This window comes from Diuraphis noxia, unplaced genomic scaffold, assembly GCF_037042655.1.
Source record: "Diuraphis noxia isolate RWA-SAM2 unplaced genomic scaffold, SU_Dnox_SAM2 contig0004, whole genome shotgun sequence".
NCBI lineage: Eukaryota > Metazoa > Arthropoda > Insecta > Hemiptera > Aphididae > Diuraphis > Diuraphis noxia.
The window spans coordinates 17,033,903-17,058,588 of record NW_028301714.1 but is presented as its reverse complement, the minus strand read 5'-3'; the positions used below and the strand labels follow the sequence as shown (position 1 = coordinate 17,058,588).

The 24,686-nt window shown below is 26.0% G+C and overlaps 2 protein-coding genes across 3 annotated transcripts; one reads left to right on the top strand and one right to left on the bottom strand.

Annotated features, from left to right (window-relative positions):
* Positions 1–659: 659 nt before the first annotated feature.
* On the bottom strand, positions 660–6,672 carry LOC107172948 (dnaJ homolog subfamily B member 4-like). The gene is made up of 6 exons (XM_015523269.2): positions 6,605–6,672; positions 6,257–6,478; positions 5,355–5,481; positions 4,358–4,496; positions 3,168–3,330; positions 660–1,795 (listed from the first exon to the last, which is right to left on the bottom strand). The coding sequence occupies exons 1-6, from the start codon at positions 6,670–6,672 to the stop codon at positions 1,609–1,611; spliced, it is 906 nt and encodes a 301-aa protein (XP_015378755.1). The 3' UTR covers positions 660–1,608.
* Positions 2,213–23,741, top strand: LOC107172942 (alpha-tocopherol transfer protein-like). Of its 2 annotated transcripts, XM_089227513.1 has the most exons (9): positions 2,213–2,286; positions 13,236–13,352; positions 13,450–13,678; positions 18,898–19,081; positions 20,717–20,876; positions 22,043–22,298; positions 22,702–22,812; positions 22,915–23,017; positions 23,211–23,741. In XM_089227513.1, exons 4-9 carry the CDS (start codon positions 18,949–18,951, stop codon positions 23,363–23,365), a joined length of 918 nt encoding a protein of 305 aa, XP_089083639.1. In that variant the 5' UTR covers positions 2,213–2,286; positions 13,236–13,352; positions 13,450–13,678; positions 18,898–18,948; the 3' UTR covers positions 23,366–23,741. The 2 variants fall into 2 exon arrangements, with proteins under 2 accessions (XP_089083639.1, XP_089083640.1); XM_089227514.1 differs by lacking the exons at positions 13,236–13,352; positions 13,450–13,678 and having other exon boundaries at positions 2,262–2,286.
* Positions 23,742–24,686: the final 945 nt, after the last annotated feature.

Sequence of the window (24,686 nt, the reverse complement as noted above, 5' to 3'; positions counted from 1 at the left end):
TATAACGTGTCAGAAAATCGATTATGTTTGCCAACATTTGATGTGAAGACTATTTGAGATCGACTTTCTAACTATTTTCTGGATAAACTAAAAAATGAATAATTAATTTACGTTAATTTATTTTAATAAACCTATAAATAGGTTTCACGGTTAAATCAAATAGGTAAGTGTGATCATCTTATATGAATGCTGCAGTGAAAGTATTAATTTACAGCTCTTTTTCATTAAAAAAGAAGCAATTATGTTTAAAACTGAAACTTTATGTTTTTTTATGAATTTTATTAATATTAAATATTAAAATAATAAAAAATAAAATTTTTATAAATAAAAATAATTTTAAAAAATTTATAAATTTTATAAAAATATTGAAAAATAAAAAAACAGAGTAGCACACTAGTATACTATCTACAGATATTAAAATTGCATACGTAAAATCACAGCAGATATTTTTTGAAGACCGGCAAGAATGACTGTTTATTTGAAACAGTCAATTAAAATATTTAAATATAAGTAAGATTTTTCTGCAATTGATACTATAATAGTCATAACTCATGAGCATAATATTAAGGTTATGCAAAACTGCAAAAGTAAATAACGCTTTTTTGCTTAATAAATTGCATACAATTAATCAGAAAGCATTAAAGACGCCATCGGGTTTTTAAAAAGGAAAATAATAATTGCCAATTAGGATTAGGACCCCATAAGCAACTAGATTAAGACGATGGCTACAGTATTAACAAGCACAATGTTTTCGATTTTTTTACTATCTTTTTCAGGTGTACGAACTGTATAAATGTTGTTGCCAAGATACTTGGAATATAGATGAAACTAGAGTGACTACAATGAAAATGCAACTATAGATACGCCTATACATATTATATTAAACATGACCGGATTCCTAAAGTCTTGCGTCTTGTGTTAGGATATAGACAGCTCACTATAGCACTTCGTAATGCTTCAAGAAATTAAAAACAAATATTTTTACTGATTAATAATAATGTATTTATTTTATAGTAGGTACCTAATAACACGGTTTGGATTTTAAGTGATTCTATGGGCACATTTATTTTGTTGCTGACAACATATACTCGATGTATATTATACATATAACAGATCTTACTATAGTTTGTAAATATCGGATATTTATAAATTAGGTACCTACTAATGTACCGCGAATAATAATAATACTAACATTTAATAATAAATTGTTACATTAATGCATACGATTTTATACGCACTCCATTTTAAAGTGTAAAATATTTTAGGTAATGGAGTTGAAGAGGATCACTAGAATTATGAAGTAAGGGGCGTTATATTATAGTTATAGGTTATAAAAATGTATTATAGTGTTAGGTACCTAAATATAATGTAGAAACGAAAAATAAAAAATGGCATGAGTATAATATTTTTCCAGATTTATGATCAATAAGTAGATACCTAAATATAATTCAAACCATAATGTATACTGATTTGTAAAATAGTTATACATTTTATTCTTTTATTTGATACTTATGTTCGAAACTAATTGGAATTAATTTGCTATGAAAAATATTGTAAAAATTCAGAGATATTTCGTAAATGTAATAAACTAATAATGATTCTATTTTTTCACCGATATTTTAATTCACATTTAAAATGTTCCATTTCCGACGGGGTCTTGCATAGCATTTTTTTGATTACAGAATGATTGCGTGGAATCTGAATTTTAAATTGCAGTATAATGTCACCCCTCTTTTCACAATTTTCTCCGTATGCTGGCATTCCTTCACCTCGTATTATCTTTTGATATGATGGCCTACCAATAAGTAGAACAATAATATTAGTTTCTTGTCTTATATAATATTATTATGTATTAAAAATAAAGTTTATTGAAATGCGACGTTATAACTGTATAGTTATAGATATAAACCCAAATATTATTGTTTAAAAAAAAAATAAGATAATAATCGTAATAAATAGTCATTTATATGATGATTAATTCATAATATAATCAAAATCTAACAATATGATGTGTCATGTATAAGTATAAGTTTTCATCCCATATATTCTATTGCACGTAGTATATATAACGTAAATTCGTCCTTCGTCACAACTTGTAAAATGAAAACAGATAGGTAAATATTTGTTATATATTGAAACATGATGTTACAAACTATAATTATTATCAAAAATAAAATGTTATGCCAACTCACGGGTCTGTCATTAACATTTTTTTTTTTTTTAAATAAGCCAGTTAACTTGAATTTCATTTTAGTAATTGCCGAGAACAAATTCTATCGTTTTTACGTGAGTATTACAATTATAATATTAGTATATAGGCTCTATAGGCACAGATTTCTATGTATTTTTATTATATTATAATTATTTTATAACTCATAATTTATGAACTGTACTTCTAAAAGTTCTACATATTTTTAATTCATAATACCTATTGATTTTGTCTTTTTTAAGTTTTCTTAAAGTTTTACTATACTTATAATAACAAACATTTTGAATGTTTTAAATATTTTTCAATAACTTCTGATACAAATCAATGAAATAAATAATAATTACCCTGTTTTTCGGTATTTAGCAAATCGCTCTGAATGTTGGCTCTATAATTTATATTATTTTCAATGATATTCATAATTATTAATTATGATAGGCATAATTTATTTTAGAGATAAAAACTTACCCACTCATATTAATTAATAATTTAACAATTTTTATTTTTATTTAAATTATGTTAATTTAACAAATTTTTATTTAATTTAGATTTATAGCATAATATTATATTAAACAATTATTTTTTTAGTCTGTAACGGATCGGTACGAATTAAAAGTAACGACCAATAATGATGATGTTATGGAATTGAATGATAGTTTAAATCCAATTTAAGTCTATGTTAAGAAATATTATTGGTATTGAAACAATTTATAGCATCAACAATATGTCAATATCATACTAAATATTAAGTAAATATGGGTAGTAAATAAAACTTGGTAATTACTTCCTAGATATTATCAACGATCAAAAGTGTAAACTTAAATTAATTATACACTCCATATTATACAATAAAAAATAAACTGAGATTAATTATTTTCTAGAAAATTTTCAAAAAGTAAAAATAATTAAAATAAATACAAATTTAAAAAAAACTTTTTCATATAATCATATAGATACGTACGTTATCACTTGTGTGATATTCACTCTCAGTTGTTTGTTGTCTAACGTGTGCACTACAAACTGAACACCATACAGCATTTCTTCGATAGTCACAGTAATTGTTCTTATCAAATCTCGTCCTTTCCTCACAAAATGTTTATGCGGCAAATCATTGGTGATAAAAACTGTTGAAAAATATAATTCATATTTCATAATAACAATATGTTGATATATTATATAATTTATAATAATATTTACTATAGGAAAACTATATGTTTGGACATATTTTGAGAAATAGACGTGTATATTTTAAACTAATAAGTATAATAACTATTAAAAGTTTGTACAGACTGAATATAGTTTAAATTAACAGGTTGAATCAGAATTTTTGTACAGTATATAATTTTCAAAATATTTTAGCTCTTTTTGAGCTATTTATTGGTGCAAACAATTTGTATTAATTTTTTTTTCAAATTAATGTTGGTAAAAAAATGTTTCGAAATTATTTAAAACTTTGAATTATAAATACATTATATACACACAATGGCATTAGTTAATGCAATTTATTGATAAAAATTAATAAAAAAAAATCTTCGATTTCGATTTTTAATTTTTCTGATTATATTGATTATAAACAAAAATATTAAGTGTTAACATTTTATTGTATACCTTCCGTTATACTTCTTCTTAAGTCTAAATAATTAAGAATATGGTTTTTATGTATTAGCTATATTTTATAATTTCGTAACAAAAATTTGATAAATATATCATTATAGTTTATATAATAGTTTTGTGGAGGGATGTATATTATTATGCTTAGCGATGTACTATATGTGTTTATTTAAAAATATAACAATTTAATATTGATTAGAACAAAAGTTATTTCATTTCTCAAGTATTCTTGTTAAATTCTGTAAAAAAATAGTGTGTACAATTTATAAAGTGTATTGCTAAAATATATAATTCATATAATATTATTATAGTGAATGGGTATTTAAATCTATTATTTTTAGAAAAAGTTTTAAACATCAAATTGATTCACATTTACTGTATAATTATTTATTTTAAAGTGTTTAGTGTTCATATAATACTATACACAAAATGCACATAATATAGATTATAGTGTGGTATTAATGTATTATTATTTACCACTTAGTTTAAGAATACAATTATAGACATTTAAGTGTTGCATAATTTATTTGATTAACTTACTTACGGTTCTTCCATCTGTTAAATTGTGAACAATCTCACTGTTAACCGGTAAACCTTTAGATATTTTTAAACTAGTAATACACTGTGCTCTTCCATCACTTTCAGATATATTAATTTTTTTTAATGCTCCATAAAACAGCTACCAAAAAATTGTACAATGTTATTAAAATTATTTTAATTATAAATTAAAACTGTAATATTTTTAAATGATCGAGTGGTTTAGGATGACATGTAATACGTCTATCTATTATTTATTTATGCATATAGTTGAGTCTTTATAATTTTAACCTTGATGACTCATAAAATCAATATCTCAAAGTTTTTTCTTGCCCATTAAAGTGTTTTAAGGTTGTATTAGAGGTATATAACTCAAAAAATAAATAAGTCAAGTTTATTTGTATTCCCCTTGAGTTTTGAGTTAAATGTATTTTTAAATAATCAAGTCACCGAAATAAATACCTTAAATTATTACCTCAGAGATAATTTATTAGAATCAAATTGTAGAACTTAAATCAATCAAATTATAAAAATATGTGCCTGTACAAATGTTTGGTGAAAAGTGTCCAAAACATAATAACTTATTTTGAATTTGATAAAATTGAATAAAAACCTTTAAAAAAAATATGTATGATATATTAAAAAATAAATTAATATTAATTTTTTATCAAATAAATACACAATAGTACCTAAATACTTATTATTGTTAAAAACAACTCATAGCAATAGCAATTTAAATTTGATATACCTAAACCTTAATTTTGTGTTAAATTGGTAGTCTTATTATATTCTTAAACATCGGACTCTGTGTCATACACCTACCTAATGTTTTCAAATAATATGACAAGTAGATAATAACTTCATATCATATAACTTCAGGCTCGTACAGAATTACACATGTTACAACTTACTTTTTAATAAATTTACTAAGAATTTGTACAACACACGTACAATTTTAAAATGACATAAAATGTAATTTATTATATTTTATTACACTTACTTCTTTCAACGTTAAATCAATTGGAATCTTTTTAACCTCTAATTTAATTCCAACATTTATAGTTGCCTTCCTGTTTGATAGCATGGATATTATATGAGCATACGGATTCGTGGATCCATAAACCGATCTTAAACCATAAAAATTAGTAAAATATATTATAGTATGTAATATAGAATTATATTGAATCGTAAAAATATTACTTTTTATATAATCAATATAAATAATTTATTTTTTATGAATATTAGTGCTCTCTAAATATATTCAAATCTATCGATTTTATTAAAGGATAGATCCATAAATTGAATTTTTTTTTGTGTTTATTATTATGTTTTATTCTATCTGTTTCAAAAAAATAAATAAATAAATCGAAATAAACATTTTATTGTTTTTGAATACTGGTTAAGTGTATTATTTAAAATATTTCAATTTATTGTGTAGATTATTGTAAATCTCCCTTTGATCGAACTTTTAATAAACATTTAGTATTATGTAGGTACTTATAAAGATTTTAGTTGATATTACTTTTAATTTATACCTAATTAATAAAGTTAATATTGTACACTACATGTTGATGTTGTTATTTCTTTATAATACTTTTATTTTTATTGTTATTTATTTAAATCTGTGGCAATGGCCATTATTTAGAAATATTTTTATTTTTTGAACATTTATAGAAGTATAAAAAAAACATTACATTATTTAACTACTGTTCTATGTTCTACAGTAGATAGTTGTGTTACGACACTTAAGTCATTTCAATTTTGTTGAAAAGGTCAGTTTTTTATGTTTGTCGTATACAAATGTAAAGTATACAATTAACTAAAAGATGCGCCTAACGCAGTTAACACCAATTAACATAATAAGTATTATAAATTTAGTATAGGAATATTCGTTTTTATTACTTGTACGTTAAAAAAATATCACCGTGATACAAATATCGTCTTATATCTTTTTTTTTATCAAAAAATACGCCTAATTTTATTGCATGAACTCCAAATTGATCATGCATTGCACGCCAAAAAGGATCACTAAGAACGTCATAAGCTTCAAATGCAATGAGCCTAAAATTTGTTTCATCTTCGTTCAATTTTTCCATACCAAATTTATGTACGATTTTTCGAAATCTGTACAGATATAATCGATATTAAATAATTTGGAATAACGAATTAATCCGTTTGAATTATTGAATTATTTTATAAATTTAAATAAGTTAACACGAACTGCAGTTATTAAATAGGTTAGGTACATACGCGTTCAGTATATCAAAATTTGAAGATGTTCTTTTTAAGCCTAATACACTATAGTAATCAATTTCCATGACCATATTCCTTTATACAAAAAAATAATTTTTTCAAAATATAATAAATTAAAATGTTTGTTATTGATCTAATATGGTATCTAAGTATATATTATATAGTAAATATATATGCATTTATACCAGAAATTTAATATTGTATAGCTATAATTATTTAAGTAGGTACCTACCTAAAAAAAATAGTGCAAAAACTAATATTTTACTAGATTAATCTAACCTGCAAATTGCAATGTATTAATTTATTGGTAATACTGAATATTTTATTCATATAATCAATAAAATGTTCATTCTTAATATTTAATTTAAGAATAGTATAAAATTACGTACAATATGCACATAGTACGATATTTAAGTACCTAACAGATATATGTGCCTGCCTGTATTTGTATACATGTTTTTCATTTATGATTATTATTTCTTCCAAATTCCACTGTCACGTCTAAGCAGTTATTAATTTTTCATTGCCTGTAATGCAATTTGAGTAATGGACTCACATAAACCCTATAGTTATATAGGTTTCATTGAAATAATGTAGTGGATTTGCTGGATGACAATTTTGTTTGAGGAGTTGTGTGATTATAAGTTTCAGTATGTTAGTCGTTGCAGTGATACCTTATTTTTTCTGTTTAACAATAAGAAAGTTACAACCAAATAGTATTCGTAATTTTGTACGAAAAAAAAAACTCATAAATTTACTATAATATTTTTTGGAGGAAAAAAAATTTGTTAGTTATGAAAAATGTTGCAAATATACTGGAAACTAATTACTTGAAAAAATAATTTTTTTACGAAGACATGGCTTTATAATTCTTGTTGAAAAGTACCTAACTAAATATAAGTATTCAATACTCTTTTTTTATCATATATTATTATATACACAATCTGTAAAAATTATTTTACAATAAGCGTATGTGATGGAGGTGACATGGCTTGAGTGTCAGGAGATAAGAAGCCGCCCATTGGAGGTATTTAAGGTTAGGATGTTAGCCTAGGATTTTAATATGCTAGTAAGAGAGAATATAAAAGATTAAGAGGAGTTAAAGGTATATATAATTTTAGATGATTAGGTCACGACACTAGGTACGTTTAAGACGCCTTCTGGGGTCACCAGGAATAGCGTTGGTGGTTAGCTCGGAAATCAGGGGATTACGATGGCTGTGGAACTTGGAGTGTGTGCGTTTGTAGAAAGTTTTTGTGACGTTTTGGACTGTCGGAATGGCTAGATCTCTATGCTTTGGTTATTTGGTGAAGACATTTTGATTGGAAGACTTAGATTTTATTTAAGTTGGATTTTTTGGCTGCACCCCAGAGTTGGATACCGTATATCCAGATAGGTTTGAGTAGGAGTTCGTAAAATAGTAGCTTGTTTTTTAAGTTGACATGTTGAGAAGTGAGGATTTTCCTCACTTAATTGGCAAGAGCGATTATTTAAGTCAAGTCTTTTGCTGAAGGAGTGAGTTGCCCAAGTTAACCTACGGTCTATATGTAGACCAAGGTATCGGACATTTTGGGCTGTTGGGAAAGGTAAATTGTTGAGGTAGATGGGAGACTATTTATCTTAGTGTAAACGTACAGTTTGTTTTGTTGATTTTTATCTCCCAGTCTTTATACCAGGTTGATAAGAGATTGAGATGATTTTGTACGAGATTTGAGGCTATTTCAGGGTCGGGTTAAATTGATTAAAATAAATCATAATCCTATTACTAAGAAAACGTTTATAAAATTATATAAAGGTTAAAGTAAGTTTTTAATGTTGCTTAATCGTTAATATTGTTTATATTAACAACAAACCACATTTTACTTTTAATTTCATACTAAATTTATAGTTTGTCTAAATTCTTTTCTGTTTTAAAAGGTTCTATCTTCTATGGTATGTTGTTATTGCAGTTAGTTTATATATTATTCAAACAATGTTTTTATGCACATATTTAGTAAAGTACCGTGTATTCGATTTGGGTTAATTGATATTTAGATAATATACGTTTGTGTGTGTATATATCACCCATTACAAGACTTCTTAAATGTAAATATTAGAAAACAATTTTTTTTTGAACATGGATAAGCTAAGTACTTCTATTTTAATAAATTTCTTTGATATTTTCACGATCATCGAATTTTAACGTAATATCTATAGGGCCGGAATCACTAAATATTCTAACGAATGAATATTGGATCCTTAAACACGAAACACGATTTAGTTGTCTGCGACTAGTCCATTCAAATTTAGTGAATCATTTAATTAATCATATTTTTATGCAACTCAGCAATAGTTGTTCAATGTGCCTCGTTTAAGAGACAATAGACAAATATGGAACATTTAAGTGCAGATTTTTGTTAATGAAGATATTACTATAAAATTAATTATTATTCATTATTATTATGTACATGTAAATTGACAAGGTTGGCCGTGAAATGTGATTATAAATGGGTTTTAGTCTAATGTTCAAAACTAGAGAAAGACAATTAAGCATAATGCATGTGTTAGACGGATAATATTCCACATACGATTAAAAATAAATCAATGTGGGTATACGTCATAACACTCATAACTTATAATGAGTGTAATGCCATGACGTGAACTAATGATTAAATAAAATTATATTAGTTATTAAGTATTATAAGCTTACAAGTTCCATTAAAATTAAACATAAATTTAAATATAAGCAGTGAGTACTTATAAATTATTTTGAGTTAGAATTGTATACATATAATTTTTTTTTATATCGAAGATTTGAAAATTAAATAACAGATTCCTCATAAGTTTTTTTTTCACGTTTATTAAATACAATATGTTTACTGGAAAGTCAAATTAAATTTTTATGAGCATTTGAAGTTCAAATTTTTACAATATTCGATATTCTCTCGATTTCTCAAGAAACGATTTTTTTATAATGTTGTAATGAAAAAAATGAACATACGAGTAGAAACATGAAATCTAATACAAAATGGTCTTTTTTCTAATAATTTTTCTTACTCGATAAAAATTCAAAAAAATATTTTCACTTGTTTTAAGTTATTTTATTATACTTTCAATTTTCAACTTTTTAATTTTTTTTTTATAAATATTAAAAACTTATTTTATTGCGTAGTGGGTCAAAAAGCTTAAAAATATAACGCTCCTGATAAATTGTTGCAATAACAATTGAAAATTATGAGAAAATACTTATGCACAATTTTTTTTATAAGCATTTAAGTTCAAATTTCAACAAAATGTATTAAATTCAATATTCATTAATTATTTTATAATTAAAAAATTATAAAATATTCAACTTTCAAAGTAAAGAATCGAATATTTAGAAAAATTTTGCATGTAAGTAGTTATTTCTGTTACAAAAAAAAAGAAATTAAATATGTATAATCATAGTTTTTTTAATAACTATTTAAGTTCAAAAATTGACGAAATTACATGTTTAATCAATATATAATGAATTTAGTTATTTTGTATTGTAATTCATAAATATTTTTCGTTGAGATTTGAACCTTTTATGTAAACTATTAAACTTTATAAACATAATGCCACTTGACACAACATATTTAGCTATTGCCTATTTATGCAGTTCTGCGGTTAGTCGATATAATATTTACTCAAAAGTTAATGACAATAATAAATTACATAAAAATAGTATACTACTAAAGTAGCTAAATATGTTTGGTTAAAATTAATTCAACCTACTGTAACGCTATTATCAAAATAAATTCCTTTATTAGCAGTAACAAAAAACACATGAAATATATTTAGGTACCTAGTAATATAGACTGACAGTCCGTCTTCGCTCTGAATAGTTTTTCGTATCAAATGATTTATTATTGAATTCAAATTTAACACGTAATATATCTACCTACAATTAAAGTGTCTTACTCAATGACGAGGTAAACTTGACACCTACTGTACTCCACATAGCAGAGAGGTTAACTACTTTCCCCTTATTTGTTTATTCATTTTGTCAGTATAAATATATTTTCATGAAAATAATTATTAAGAGTTTTTAGTAGACCAAAAAGAAAATTGCAAATTATACATTTTAAAGAAGAATTCAAGAGTGTTTGCACAATTTTATTTTTTTTCATAAAAACGCTTCAAAATGTAATACAAGGTCCCTTATATATTGTTACAACGATAGTTAAAAATATTAAAAACACATGGTTACAATTTTTTTTAATAATCATTTAAAGTTCGAATTTTGACAAAATACGTAAAAAACACGAACATTTTGAAATTTATTCTAAGTAAGAAATTCATACAAATTTAATATATGATTGAATTTGTCTATTTTTATCAAATAAAAAATGTCTACTGGAAAATCAAATTACAACATTGGATATTCACTCAATTTCTCTTGTAGCGATATTCTTATTTTGTTGTTATTTAAAAACGAGTAACAGCAAACATTTTTAAAATATGTTTATTTTATCATTTCCTATATTTGATAACATTTTCAAAATAATTCGACTATTTTTAAATTATTTATAGACATTTGAAATTTAATTGAAAATTTACAAATTCTTTAGTTGTTAAAAATTTATAAAACGTTAAACACTGTACCAACACATTTTTTTTTTTTAATAATTATTTTAAGTTCAAATTTGGATGAAATTACATATTAAGTAATCAAGAATAACAATTTTAGTCATATTGTTGTAATTTGCAAATATTATTCATAGGTACTTATTTCCAGAGTATACTTTATATTCTAATATTAATAGTTAATGTCTAATGACTTATATTAATACTTTATAATAAATTATATATACTTCTATGAATGACTGAGTGAGTCGGAAACATAATGAATTTGATTTGATTAATTTGGAATTTATTTTATAGGTATCTTCATTTTTTTTTATAAAATAATAAAATATAATTAATATAGTATAATATATCCTAGATTGACAAACCGTCTCCACTCAGAATCGTTTTTCGTATAGAATGATATTATATCATTGAATTCAAATTTAATACCATCCATTACATTAACCCACTTGCTACCTACTATACAGGAGAGTGACATCCACTTACTTACCCTCTTTTTAATTATAACTATGTATATAAGTTTTAATATATATCATGAAATGAAATTCCTCTGGGATATGCCACTAAAAACATACTCAACAGTTCCCTAGCTTATTCGGGGATATTCTACTCATTTAGACTTAAAATACTAATAACTCAGTAATAGTTCATTTGAAATTAGATATTTATATAAAAAAAAGGGTTCAAATGTAATATGAAATCAAATATAATATTATTATTATTATGTGGTTATAAGAACTAATACACTTTAAAATGATAAAGATAAACAAATAATAGAAAACTGTTGCTGTTATTATTGTAAAACTTTAAAAATCGTTGTTGTTTTTAAACATTTACATTTTACAACCTTAGTTGATAATGGTTTTTAGAGAACAATACAAAGAAAAATAGTTATGATACATTCATTTTATAAAAATCATTGTTCTTTTGTTCTATCAAATGGCACTGTTGAGCGCCTTCCATTTCTGTCGTAAATATCATTAAATCTAATTAGGTATCAAACTTAATATAACAATATTATTATTGTAATTGTAGGTATAGATTGCTAATATATTTTGATTTAATAAAAAAAGAATACAAAAATATTCGTAATGTCTTTTTTTTAAATATGGGTAGGTACATTCAATTTTTTTGAGAAAGTGACTGTTTACCTTTGTCTATAGAATAAACCTATTGCCTAGATAATATTAGTGTAGGTATAATATAAAGAAGCCACAAAATATAATTTATCCTAAAAACAAAGCTTTGTACATGCAATCAATTCAATTTTAATTTTGGTCACAATAATAATTATAAACAATAATTTGAATCTGAGTATTTACTTCGTAGCACAGTTGCGGTTTAAAAGTCTATAATTTTATGTGGAACACATTCCATGAGGTAATCACTTAAATATAATACACTTTAGCCGCAAATCAATAAATCTCAATTATACCGTTGGTATGCAATCTTGTGAAATATCAAGTCTACAAGTAGCAGAGTTGAGAAAAATTAACTTACGCCGCAAATACTTCTCACATCAAAATCTTACCCACTTAAATAAAATAAATATAGGTATCTATTATCTAGTTTATATTATTAAGAAGGAATGATATAGTTTATTATGAAATCAAATTTACATTTATTATTTTGAGGTTTATTTGTTCAAAACTACGCGGTCGTGGTTGTTATGATATATTGTTGAAATATCAATTTTTCGTGTTAGTTCCTGCTTCTGCAATAAGATGTATTAAGCACTCTATGTGCGCTGTAATTTATGTATTATGTACGAAATGTATCAATTTTTTTTTGCAATAGTAAACCATACAATCTTTGCCAGGGTTATAACTTATAATGATACATTTCTAACGCTATTAATGCTCTCGGCAGCTTGTATTACAAGATGTGTTCTATTTAAACGATTGAACATTTCATATCGAAATATACACTTGTGAGTTGTGAGTTAATACTATATATAATAATATGATGCATATTTGATAGTATTTTGTAAAATCTTAAACATTAAATAAGTTTAAATTATTATTCCATAATCTTTCAGAATATTGTGGAAGACCGGGATAAATAAGAAAATAATATGAAAATAACTGAGGGCGATTGCTGTGTGGAATAAAGTAGAAGAATTTCATTAGTTCTAATAATAATAACAATATTGATAGTAATAAAAATAATAAATATTATAATGATAACACAGTAGTACCTGCTGTACGATTGAGATATCGATCTATATGATTTCACGTATTTCTATCGTCTAGCTTATCGTCTGAATCGCGAGGAATACTGTTAACGTACGATATTCTGTTGCGTCAACAACACTCATCGTCCAACGTCTGAACCGGTCAATTATTATTGTTTTTATGATCGGGGGGCAGTTAAAACAACAGTAGCAGCAGACACGCGCGGCGATGCTAGTGGCAGTCTTAAGTAATCAGTCGTACGCACATAGTCAACAGACCGAGCACTTTCGGGGATCATCGAGTTCAGGTTAGTACCGTATTTGTATCTTCTAATAAATGTTTGTTTATTTGTTCACCGTCTATTATATAAACTCAAAAACTACTAAATACAAAATGTATAGAATACCTACTCGCTAAACTCTGAAGGGTTTGTGGAGCTTCGTTTCGACTCATAATATTTTAGGTCACTTATAAAGTATAAGGTTTTTTTTTTTTATATCCCTATACTAGGATAGCTATTATGGTCGGATATTATTTTCTGTGTTGTATTATATTTATTGTAATTTGTAATTAAGGGCATTAAGGCTAATAAAACTATTGCGCATGAATGTGAAATTGAGCAACGGCTATATTTTATGCATATAAGACAAATTTGATGGTTGACAGATATGGCTTATATACACTAAAAAAGTACAGAACGGATTTTGATGATTCAGGGAATGTTTAGATAATAAATCGAACCGGTCATTTTAGGGTGGCTAACCCGTTATAAGTAATTTTAAAATCGCTACAGCAAATTCGTTTGTATCAACAGCTTGTAATATTATTTTATATTGATTAGCATAAAAAAATTCCTATCCCCCATAGGGAGATTGCCCATCTCGTTTTTGTTCATCCACAGGCAGTCAATGCCGGGTTATACAGCTAAGTGTTGATATATTATACGAGTACTATATGTAGGTTTTATAATATGACATAATATTTTAAACCGTCTATATTCGAAATAGATATTGTTAATATCAGTTATCATAGTAATATGACTGTGGTTTGTACGTATGTGTTATGCTTTTGTTGCTTATACGAGTATACGTCATGTAAAAATCGTGGTGAATCTTTTTTATGGACACGGCTGCGCCGCGCGTGTTCGTATATTATGTATTTTTTTTTTTTTTAACTAGAGAACACAATCTACTGCGAAAAAAGAATCATCTATGTTTACAAACTCGATAAGACAAGACGTATGAAATGAAAAAAATAACGCCATTTAGTTACCAACAGACAATAATATCGTACTCATGTTTTATTCTCTGCGGTGTCTATATGTGTTCAGCTGTAGGTTGTAACATATTATTATAGTATTAATGTATCCCTGTCAGCATTAATACGTTTATCGTAGTTTACGGAGTTTAATAGAGTGATGTTTTTATGTTATTCCGCATATATCTACGATATACTTGGCATAACACGGTACGCGGTGATATTAAGTTTTTTTTTTGTATGTTTTTAAATAAAAATGTGTTAAAGCCTAAATAAAACGACAACGATATTTAGATACGATCTGTAATCTATAAGTTGTAGAAGAACTGCCACGTACCTCCTATGCAATATAGTAATATGTACCATTTAAGTCGCGTCATATTAATATGATTTTTTTTTCACATTTTTGTCAAGAACATTTTAAGTATAGGTACCAGTATTTTATTTAGATGGTGATCTGGGATGTGTAAATTATATAAATGATTATCACCCACAACACGATAATGAATATATAATATGTCGTATGAAAACTAACAAGCTTAACTGACAAGATGTTTTAAAATATGACCAAATTGCTTAGTACGATATACAACCAATTAAATAAGTTAACGTGATGTTTTTTACTTCCATTGAGTTCATATAGTCGATTATAGAATTTATTTGTTTTGAACAATTGAACATAATACAATGTTGTGTTTTTACAATATTATAATACTCTAGAGGAATGTATAATTAAAATACTACGGATGCTGTGATAAATTAATCAAATTTTATTGTTGTCTAAGAATAATACATTTAGTTATTAAGTACCTACTTAGTTATCTATTACAATTGCAAAAAATTTCGTTTAAATTATAATAAAATATTATGAGATTCCAAGTGTAAAAAATAACAATAATGATTATTTTTTGGCACAAACTTCTTAAAGAGTAGAGATGTTTCAAAAGTTCCATACACTAAATATTGTAGTACTGATAATACAACGCATGGTTTGGCAATTTATTGAAGATTGAAATTAATACTTTAAAATTTAATTGCATTTTATTTGCATTAAATTTACCTTATTATATTTTATTTTAAAAGCCAGAAAATTGAAAAATTCATTCATTTAAAATAGTTTTATGAAATACTTCAGTAATAAATAGTTTTAAACGTAATTGATATACATTATATCAATAATCATATACTTACGTGTATTCATTTTTATTTGAGTTCCTCGCCGGTAATGAATGTATTTATTTATTTTTAAATTGATTTGCTTATCTAAAAATAAGTTTTTATAATAACTATAACATCCATAGTGTAATGTAATTTAAAGTTTATGTGTAATATTATCTATGTATAGTTTTCATCTTGTCGAAGTTTTTTCAATGGGTGAATTCTTCATTCTGAGGAAACAAAATGAATTTTTTCTTTGTTTTAGAATAATTCAGATATTATAATATTCACCTTTTTTTCTGACGGTGTATGTTACTGATTGTGAAATAATATTAAAATGTTTATATTGCCTAATACAGATACAATGATAAACACATGTGATATATATATATATATATATAGGTATGCGAAATACGTATCAAAATTATATACCTATAATTAATCAGTATAATATGTTTAATTTTAATAGTATATGTTATAATGTTAGCTTACGTGTAACTGACTAATAACATAAACTATCAAGTTTTCATAATGACATATTAGCCACTTGCAATACAAATAATGGTAGGTGTAAGGTAGTTACGATTTCTATTTTGGAGTGAAATAGGTAATTAATAATTACCTAATATAACCTAGGGTGTGAATTTAAATGCATTATTATTTTATAACTTATAGTAATATAATTTACCTTAGTAATAATAATAAAAATTATTAATCATTATCCAGGAACTTAACTAATTGTGCAAATAATATATTATGAAAATGTAAGTTAGTAGTTTAAAATATTTATATGATTTCAGTCATAACTAGGGACTTGAGTCATAATATTAATTTTTCATGAATTATTACATTTTCGGCATTTCTATAATTGTTAAAAAAATCGAAATTATGATACACATTATGGAGAAATGGACTAGTTACCTATATGAACTATTTTTAGTTAAAGGGTCGCATAAAAAAGTACTATATAGAATATAAATGTATGTTGTGGTTTGTAATGATCGTGTGTTTTACTAGGGGACGGTTTTTAATTTTAATTATTATTTTTATGTAGTTTTAACATAAGTCTTATAATTTGAAAGTTTCCGACATATATATGAGTACATAATATGTTTAATTTAATTTTGAATAAGCGGATGCCAATCTTATTTTAAATATTGTACACATAGTAAATACATATTGTATATTACTATAGTAGAGTTTTCGTTTTTATTTTAATATTTTACAATTTAGGTAGGTACGATGTAATATGATAATTTCAATAAAAGTCTCAAATGTTGTACAATTAATATTTAAAAATATGTCTAAATTCTCTGTGATGCATTTAAAATATTATATCAACCAATGTTTTAGAGGTCTAGTTGCGCTTATGATCGTCAGCATGGTCAAGCATTAGGAGGGAACCGTGATGTATATGAATTGATTATAAATTGATAATTTAAAAGAGCCAAATTAACTTTAATCGACTTTTTATAGAAATTAAATCAAACACAATGTATATAAAAATAATCTTTTTTTCTAACAAAAAAAGAAAATACTTGCTTTCAAATCCTAATCCTAAATATATTATGAGCTAACACTAAACACGATATGTTTGTTTAACATCGTTAATACATAACAATATACGAAATTCTTAGTATAGTATAGGTATCTATATTATAAAATAAATGTACTTTCAACGAAAAAAATATTACACACAAGCCGCCACAACTGCATGTGTGGAGGAAGTAACACAACAGCAAAATACATATGGTACACATAGCGATGACATAGGTGTGTTGTATTATAAGGCCATAATCGAACTTTCCGTGTGCTCAGGCCGCTCAGGGTCAGTATTGGGACGAGTTTAATATTAGGCAGGTCACAATCTGAGCCTACGTATACCTACTGGATATTATACATATGTTTCACTGATGCCGAAAGTGGTGGACGTCGACTGTTCGCTGACGTTTGATCCGCATTTGCCCCCCCTCCACTTCAACTGCTTCCGACATCGCTCGCATCCATTACGGTGTGATCACGACCATGGTACTTTCGTGTAGTTTGAAGTAGTGACGTCGTTACCGTGGTTGTCGACACTAATCTGAAGTCTAAACATTGCACACATGTCTCACAAACTCCGTCCAATGCCACGCCCAAGACGCTTCTCGTTATTTCGCGGTTTGTCTTAATCTGGTTTTCAGTTAGTTAAAGTCGATGCGACTGCTGCATTTTATTTGAAATGCACCCTTTGCTATTTATATGTATAAAAACTGCTTACAATATTTTCTGTTCAGTGAAATTGATGACTTAACGTCATTCATGGATAATGTATTTAAGGTGTCTTCTTTTTTCATAATAGTTTGCTTTTTCGAAAAAAACACTATTTTTTTAAAAACCGTTTTATTGTATTGATAAATATACATATAGATTATTGGCTTGCTAACCAACTGATTAGAGTTTTATAAGCACGTTTGGTTCGAGATCTGAAATTAAATTGGAAGAAATTGTTTGGAGAAAGAATTTATCGCATCTTTAAATATATATAGGCCTGATGTCAGTATAGGTAGTTAATACCACACTAAAACTTACATTTGTATATCATACAATGTACACACGACAGACATTCTGATAACTTTTTTTCCATTTTTTTCATTATGGACTTAATTTATCTATTTATATACTCAATAATATTATAATGTCATATAGGTATATACATCACAGTTTATATAACATAATATGGTATGCATTGTATGCATAAATACAAAATATATTATTTAATTAGAAACATTATTTTTTTTTTATATCTACCATTGTGCCCTGGGCTTATGACTTGTATATAAACAAAAATATCAAACAAATCTGCTATCCATGAAGGACAGATGCGATGATTTACCAAGTTTTCTTTATTACCAAAATCAACAATATTATTCTACACAAATAAATTATACTAAATGTTTTGTAGAGCAATGTTCATATACTATTTCTTCATACACAGCTACTATACATACATACATATTGTATACTAAATATATTATAGACTACAACCTAAGCTAAAATATTATAGAAACACAATTATATGTCAAACGATATAAGTATTAAACTGTCGTTTAATTAATGGTGTATTCACAGGAAAAATAACTGACAAACTCTTTGGTGAATTCAAAAGCACGTGTAAGTATAATGATTGTACCACTCACCGATGTTCAGCTGAAAGCGATTCAAAATGTTTGTCCAAGATCAAAAGCTGAAATTGATCAGGATTTATCCATCCTCAGACACTGGTTGGATAAACAGCCACATCTACCGAAAACAAGTACTTATTAAGTTTACAACAGTAATATATTTGTTCACTTATTCAATGTTTTATAATACCTACCTAATTAACGTGGGATTTAAAAACTGTAAAGAATTAAAGGGGCTAGCTGATACTATTTAATATGTCGAGTTGCGAAATTGTGGGGTTAATAATTACCGAAAGCAGAACGTCTTAGGTATACTGTCTTATTATTATTTTTTTTTTTGTTAACCCACGACAATATAGGTCATTGAGGGAGGGGGTGGTATTGTAAGTTTTTTTTAACGGTGGTGGAGGGAACATGAAAGAATTTTTGGCAGAATTACGAATGGGCACTCGTAGGTTTCTGCCATGTCCGGAAGGAGGGCGGCGGCCTCTTTTCAGACAGCGTGAACTTCCCGGAAAGTGATGCCGCCCATGACCGGAATTCGAACCGTTGACTGTGCGCAACGAAACCGACGCCAATCCGCCCGGCCACTACACCCCCTGTCTTATTTTGTATCTTACGTTAAATCGAGGTTTCGTATTATTATTTTTATTTAATCAATCGTTACAATAATTTAATATGTTAAATTATGCGTAGTTTGGTAGCGCTAATACGTGGTAATTACCTAATAGTAGGTATATTATAAAAACACGAATTATCCATCTCCAACGTTACATTAAATTTTATCATAATACTTAAATTGTCAGGATATCAAGGTGGTTAATATAAGAGTTGTGCATAAATTATTAATTAATCTTTTGATGATCGTTATATCTTCTACAATATACTACTACAACTACGCAAAAAAATTATATGACATAAATGCACGTATTTTATACGATCGGAATCCGAATTTTATATATTTATAGAATCTTTATAGGTACATATTTTATATCACTAACACATAGATAATATAGAATATTTTAATGTATAAAAAACGCAGAAATGAAGGTCATTCGACAAAAAGTATACTTATTTAGTAAATGATAAACATAATATTATTATACTTCGTGTAATAACATTGGTTCGGTTATAGGTAGGTACATATGGTACAGATTAACAATTTTAAAAATACTGTATAGCTTTTGTCATGAAACCAATTGGATGTAACAATTATTACTAATGATGTGTAAGGTAGAATCAAACATAATATTATGTTCCATTCGGGCCGAAATAATGATAATATATAAGAATTAATAAAAATATAAATATTAAAAACATAATTTTTTTTTAAATACATATTTACAAATACACAAACCTGGCTATGACGCTATGTGTCCCCACTTACCATGCTATAGGTGGTAAATAAGGGTCGATGGGCTTCATGGCATGTTAGTTCAAACAAGAAAAAATAAAAATATTCTTGTAGGTACTATAAAAAGTGAAAATTATCACTCGATGTAATTTTAAGCCGAGAAGACTATAGGCCCTTTACACACGTGGGCCCCTGGGACTTGTCCCCCCCTGCCCCCTTAATCCGGGCTTCCATTCGACGTATACACCATTACAAATTATTCCATCTCAGATGAATAATAATACTATAGGTAATCTAATTTCGATAGTATTTCACTTAAAGACAAAGTCGATAATAGGAATTAAAAAAATCCTAAATTATGGGTCTATGATTTATTACGAATAATAAGTTGAATTATTTATTTTTATTTCAGGTGATGAATTCATAAAAAAAGTTTTGTTTAGCTTAAAATACCGCACGGAAAAAGTCAAACTTGTGATTGATAACTACTATACTGTTAAAGAATTATTTCCTCAAATTTATGGAGATTTAGATCCAAGAACAGAATCATTTCGAAAACACGTAGAAGCAGTGTAAGTATAGAAAAATTTATACCTCAAATTAATTAATATCAATTACATAATATTATAATATTACCTATTATTTGTTTATAATAAATTAATAACTAATAAGAATAATAAATTGTCTAACTATTCTGTATTAAAATGCATATATGTAGATTGTAGGTATACAGTAAACTATAATTTTAAATGTTAACTATATTAAACGATTTGAATTAAAAAGTTAATAACATCGATAATTTGTGTTCCAAATAAGCGTTAAAAAAGTGAAACAAATATCTGATATTTTTGGATATCTCCATTATTGCATGAAATGTATTATTTTAGTTTGTGACAACAAATTCACACTCCAGTTAAATGAACTCGCGAAGAACGTCTTTTGTTTTAATTTTTATACATATCTGAGTCACGATTTAAGCGTGTCTATTCCAAACACCGAACGCTAATAATCGTGGCCGAAGGTAAAGTTTAGAACTGACAAACAAAAATGGACATATAAATAGGTTCATCTGTATGCTTATAAGTTATATTACAATAGTATAAGCTATACACTATATAGTTATTTAAAAATTAAAATACATAATCATATCAAAATATGCTTGTTGTACATATAATTGTATATATTTTGTATTTCCTAGTAAATGTGAAAATCGTATTAAAAAATATATTAATCCAACAGAAATCTAAAATAATTATAAATTAATAACCAGTACATCATATTAAATTTCTCAGCAAATATGATCATCTAGGAATCAACAATTTATGAATAAAACCAATCAATCTATATCATTCACATTTAAGTTTGGTGTAACATTATGTAATTAATTACACATTTTAAAGTTTTATAAGCTAAAATTAATGATAAACTGGTTAACAGAAAACATAATTATTTTCACAAATCATATCAACATTGTATCCGTTTCGAGTTTAAGTATTTTACTCTTTCGATTCGTTTGATTAACACATTGCAAGTTAATAAAGATATTAAAGTAGCATGCACAGAACTATGCAGATAAAAATTAATTTCAAATTTAGTTTTTCGATTTGTTAATTTAAATTATTAATAACTGTAAATTTTGTTGTGATAAATTTTATAATTTATTGAAAAGCAAAAGCTACATTAATTTTAATTAATGGCAAGTATAAGTTTTTCATTCATTGATTTGTATACATTTTAGTCACATGTTTCCATTGCCTAAACTCACACCAGACTTCTACAGAGTGCTCTGTTACCAAATGACTACAACTGATGCAAAAGCGTTTTGTCCTGATAATCAATTAAAACGCAATGAATTGATGTGGAATTGGTTGTTCGATGAAGACGCATTGACGTTAGGTGATATTTGGATATTCGACCTGACAAATATGGATTCGATGGCTCAATGGGCACATTTCAATCTCAGTTTTATGAAAAAAATTCTCAAAATAAATATGGTAATTTAAAGTTAATTGGTCATTAAAACATAACAATATATAGTAATAAACTTAGGCTACAAAAACAATACGAATCCATTATCCAAATGATAGTTCAGCTGATTCATAAATCATAGCATACTATATTAGACTAAGCTAATATTTACGGGTTATTAAAAAGGAAATACATTTTTATAACTACGCTGTGATATATATATTTTTTCTTAAAGTAAATTTAGAGTAATATTATAATTTAAATTAAAAAATACTTATTATGTTTAAGAAAATATTTTTACAATGATACTACATTTTAATTTTCTTTATTCGATCAAAATATAATGTCGTCTGTATAATATTAAAATGTTACTATAATTGATAGTTACCTACATTATGATATCATATTTATTATCAGATTTTATTTTAGGAAGCGAAACCAGTGAGGATTAAGCGAGTTCATTTTGTAAACATAGCACCAATAGCCGAAACCTCACTTAATTTTATTAAACACTTTTTTCCACAAAAATATAAGAACAGAGTGAGTAAATACTAAATATATACGTAATATTACTATACGTTTATTGCAGCATTTCGGTGTTGTGTAGAATCAAGTAGAATTATCGTTTTACATTTATTTCAGATCTTATTTAACTCGACTTTTGAAAGTTTGCAAGACCAATACCCAATTGATATGTTTCCAAACGAATGGGGTGGTAAAGCTGGAAGTATGGCTGAACTGAGTCGTAAGTGCTCTAAAGATTGTAAAATATACTATCTTTGTTGTTTGACATTTAATTTAAATTTTTTTGAGTAGTTGTAAAGTACTTATCTGTACTTTACACCTGTTTTATTAAACAATATTTATTTCAGTAATTTTGATAATATATGAATTTTTAGTAAATATCATACATTCATAGATGCGTTTATTTATTGTAGAAAGAATGCATGAAGAACTCATAAAACGTAGAAGTTGGTGCTTGGCAATGGAAGGATTGAAAGCCGATTCTAGTAAAAGGATCAGTCATTCTAAGACGGCGGATCAGTCGATATTAGGCATTGAAGGAAACTTCAAGAAAATTTGTTTCGATTAAACGTATTGCGATGAAAACAAACATATGATTTTACCTCTATATACATTTTATATTATTGTATTGTTAAAAAATTATTTTTAGTTGTGTAATTATTATTTTTGCAGGCATTATAATATGAGATATTATGGTTTATGGTTAAGGCTTAAGAATCAGTGATCAATAATTCGAAAAAACACTCTGTACTTATATGTATAGAATAAGGAATAATATAATATAATGTGGTTAACCTATGTTTTGTTTCCTTGTATCATAGATTGAAAGATACTATTGTACTTATTTATACTATAGTTGCTATTCTGATTTTATTTTATACAAAGTTGTAAAAAAAAATATGTAATTTAAATTAATAATTAAATAATGTTGTGACAAATTATAACACGTGTTGTAATTTAAGACAAAAATATTTATACCGGTATCTTATTTTATCCTATCCAAATTTTGAGAAACAAATCATTATTGAATTTTAGTGGCATTTTGAGAAACTTGTCGTTAATGCTGCAATGGCCTCTTACAGCTAACTGTGGGTTAAAAATAAAAATAAAAATCGTTAGCTCAACGATTTTATAATATTAGGTATTGGTACGGTTACCACATTGTATCTTTAAGAAAAGAGTGCATAATATATATGGTCATAAAGGTAATATAAAAAATATTTTTTCATAATTAATATTTATTTAATTAACAAGACATTTTATAAACTATAAATTATGTATGAAATACTTAATACTGAAATACATAATATTCTCACACATTTAGTAAATAATTAGCTTTTATTTATAATTTTAATTACATAGGTATCAAGATATATGCTTAAATATTTAATATTTGTTACTGCTTCGAATTTTTGATAACAAACTTTTGTCTTTAGTACAATAATCATGAAACTGAGTACAGTTGAAATGCTTAAAATTGTATTGTGTCATCAACAAATGCTTTACAGAATCGGGAAGAAGTATATTTTTATCATCAGTCCATTGTGCTTTCATAGGACTAAATATTCTTTCGACATTGGCATTTTGAGCAGGTGTGGCGAAATAACGTGCTTATTTTTAACAGTCCTGAAGATTAATCATAGCTTCTTTGTTCAAAATATTTCACCCACTTTGTATCTGATAATTACGATGAAAAGTTTTCATTTTTTTCCATTTGTGAAAAAAACAAATTTAAGTTTTGAAATTGATCAAATAATAAAAAGTCATTTAATTGTAGATCATATTTGTTCAAAAATAAAATGCTATTATCTATATCAGTTCATAAAGGTGTGATGTTTAAAGACATCCATTTAAACAATTAAATTGATCGAAATTGGCTGTCCATTTTC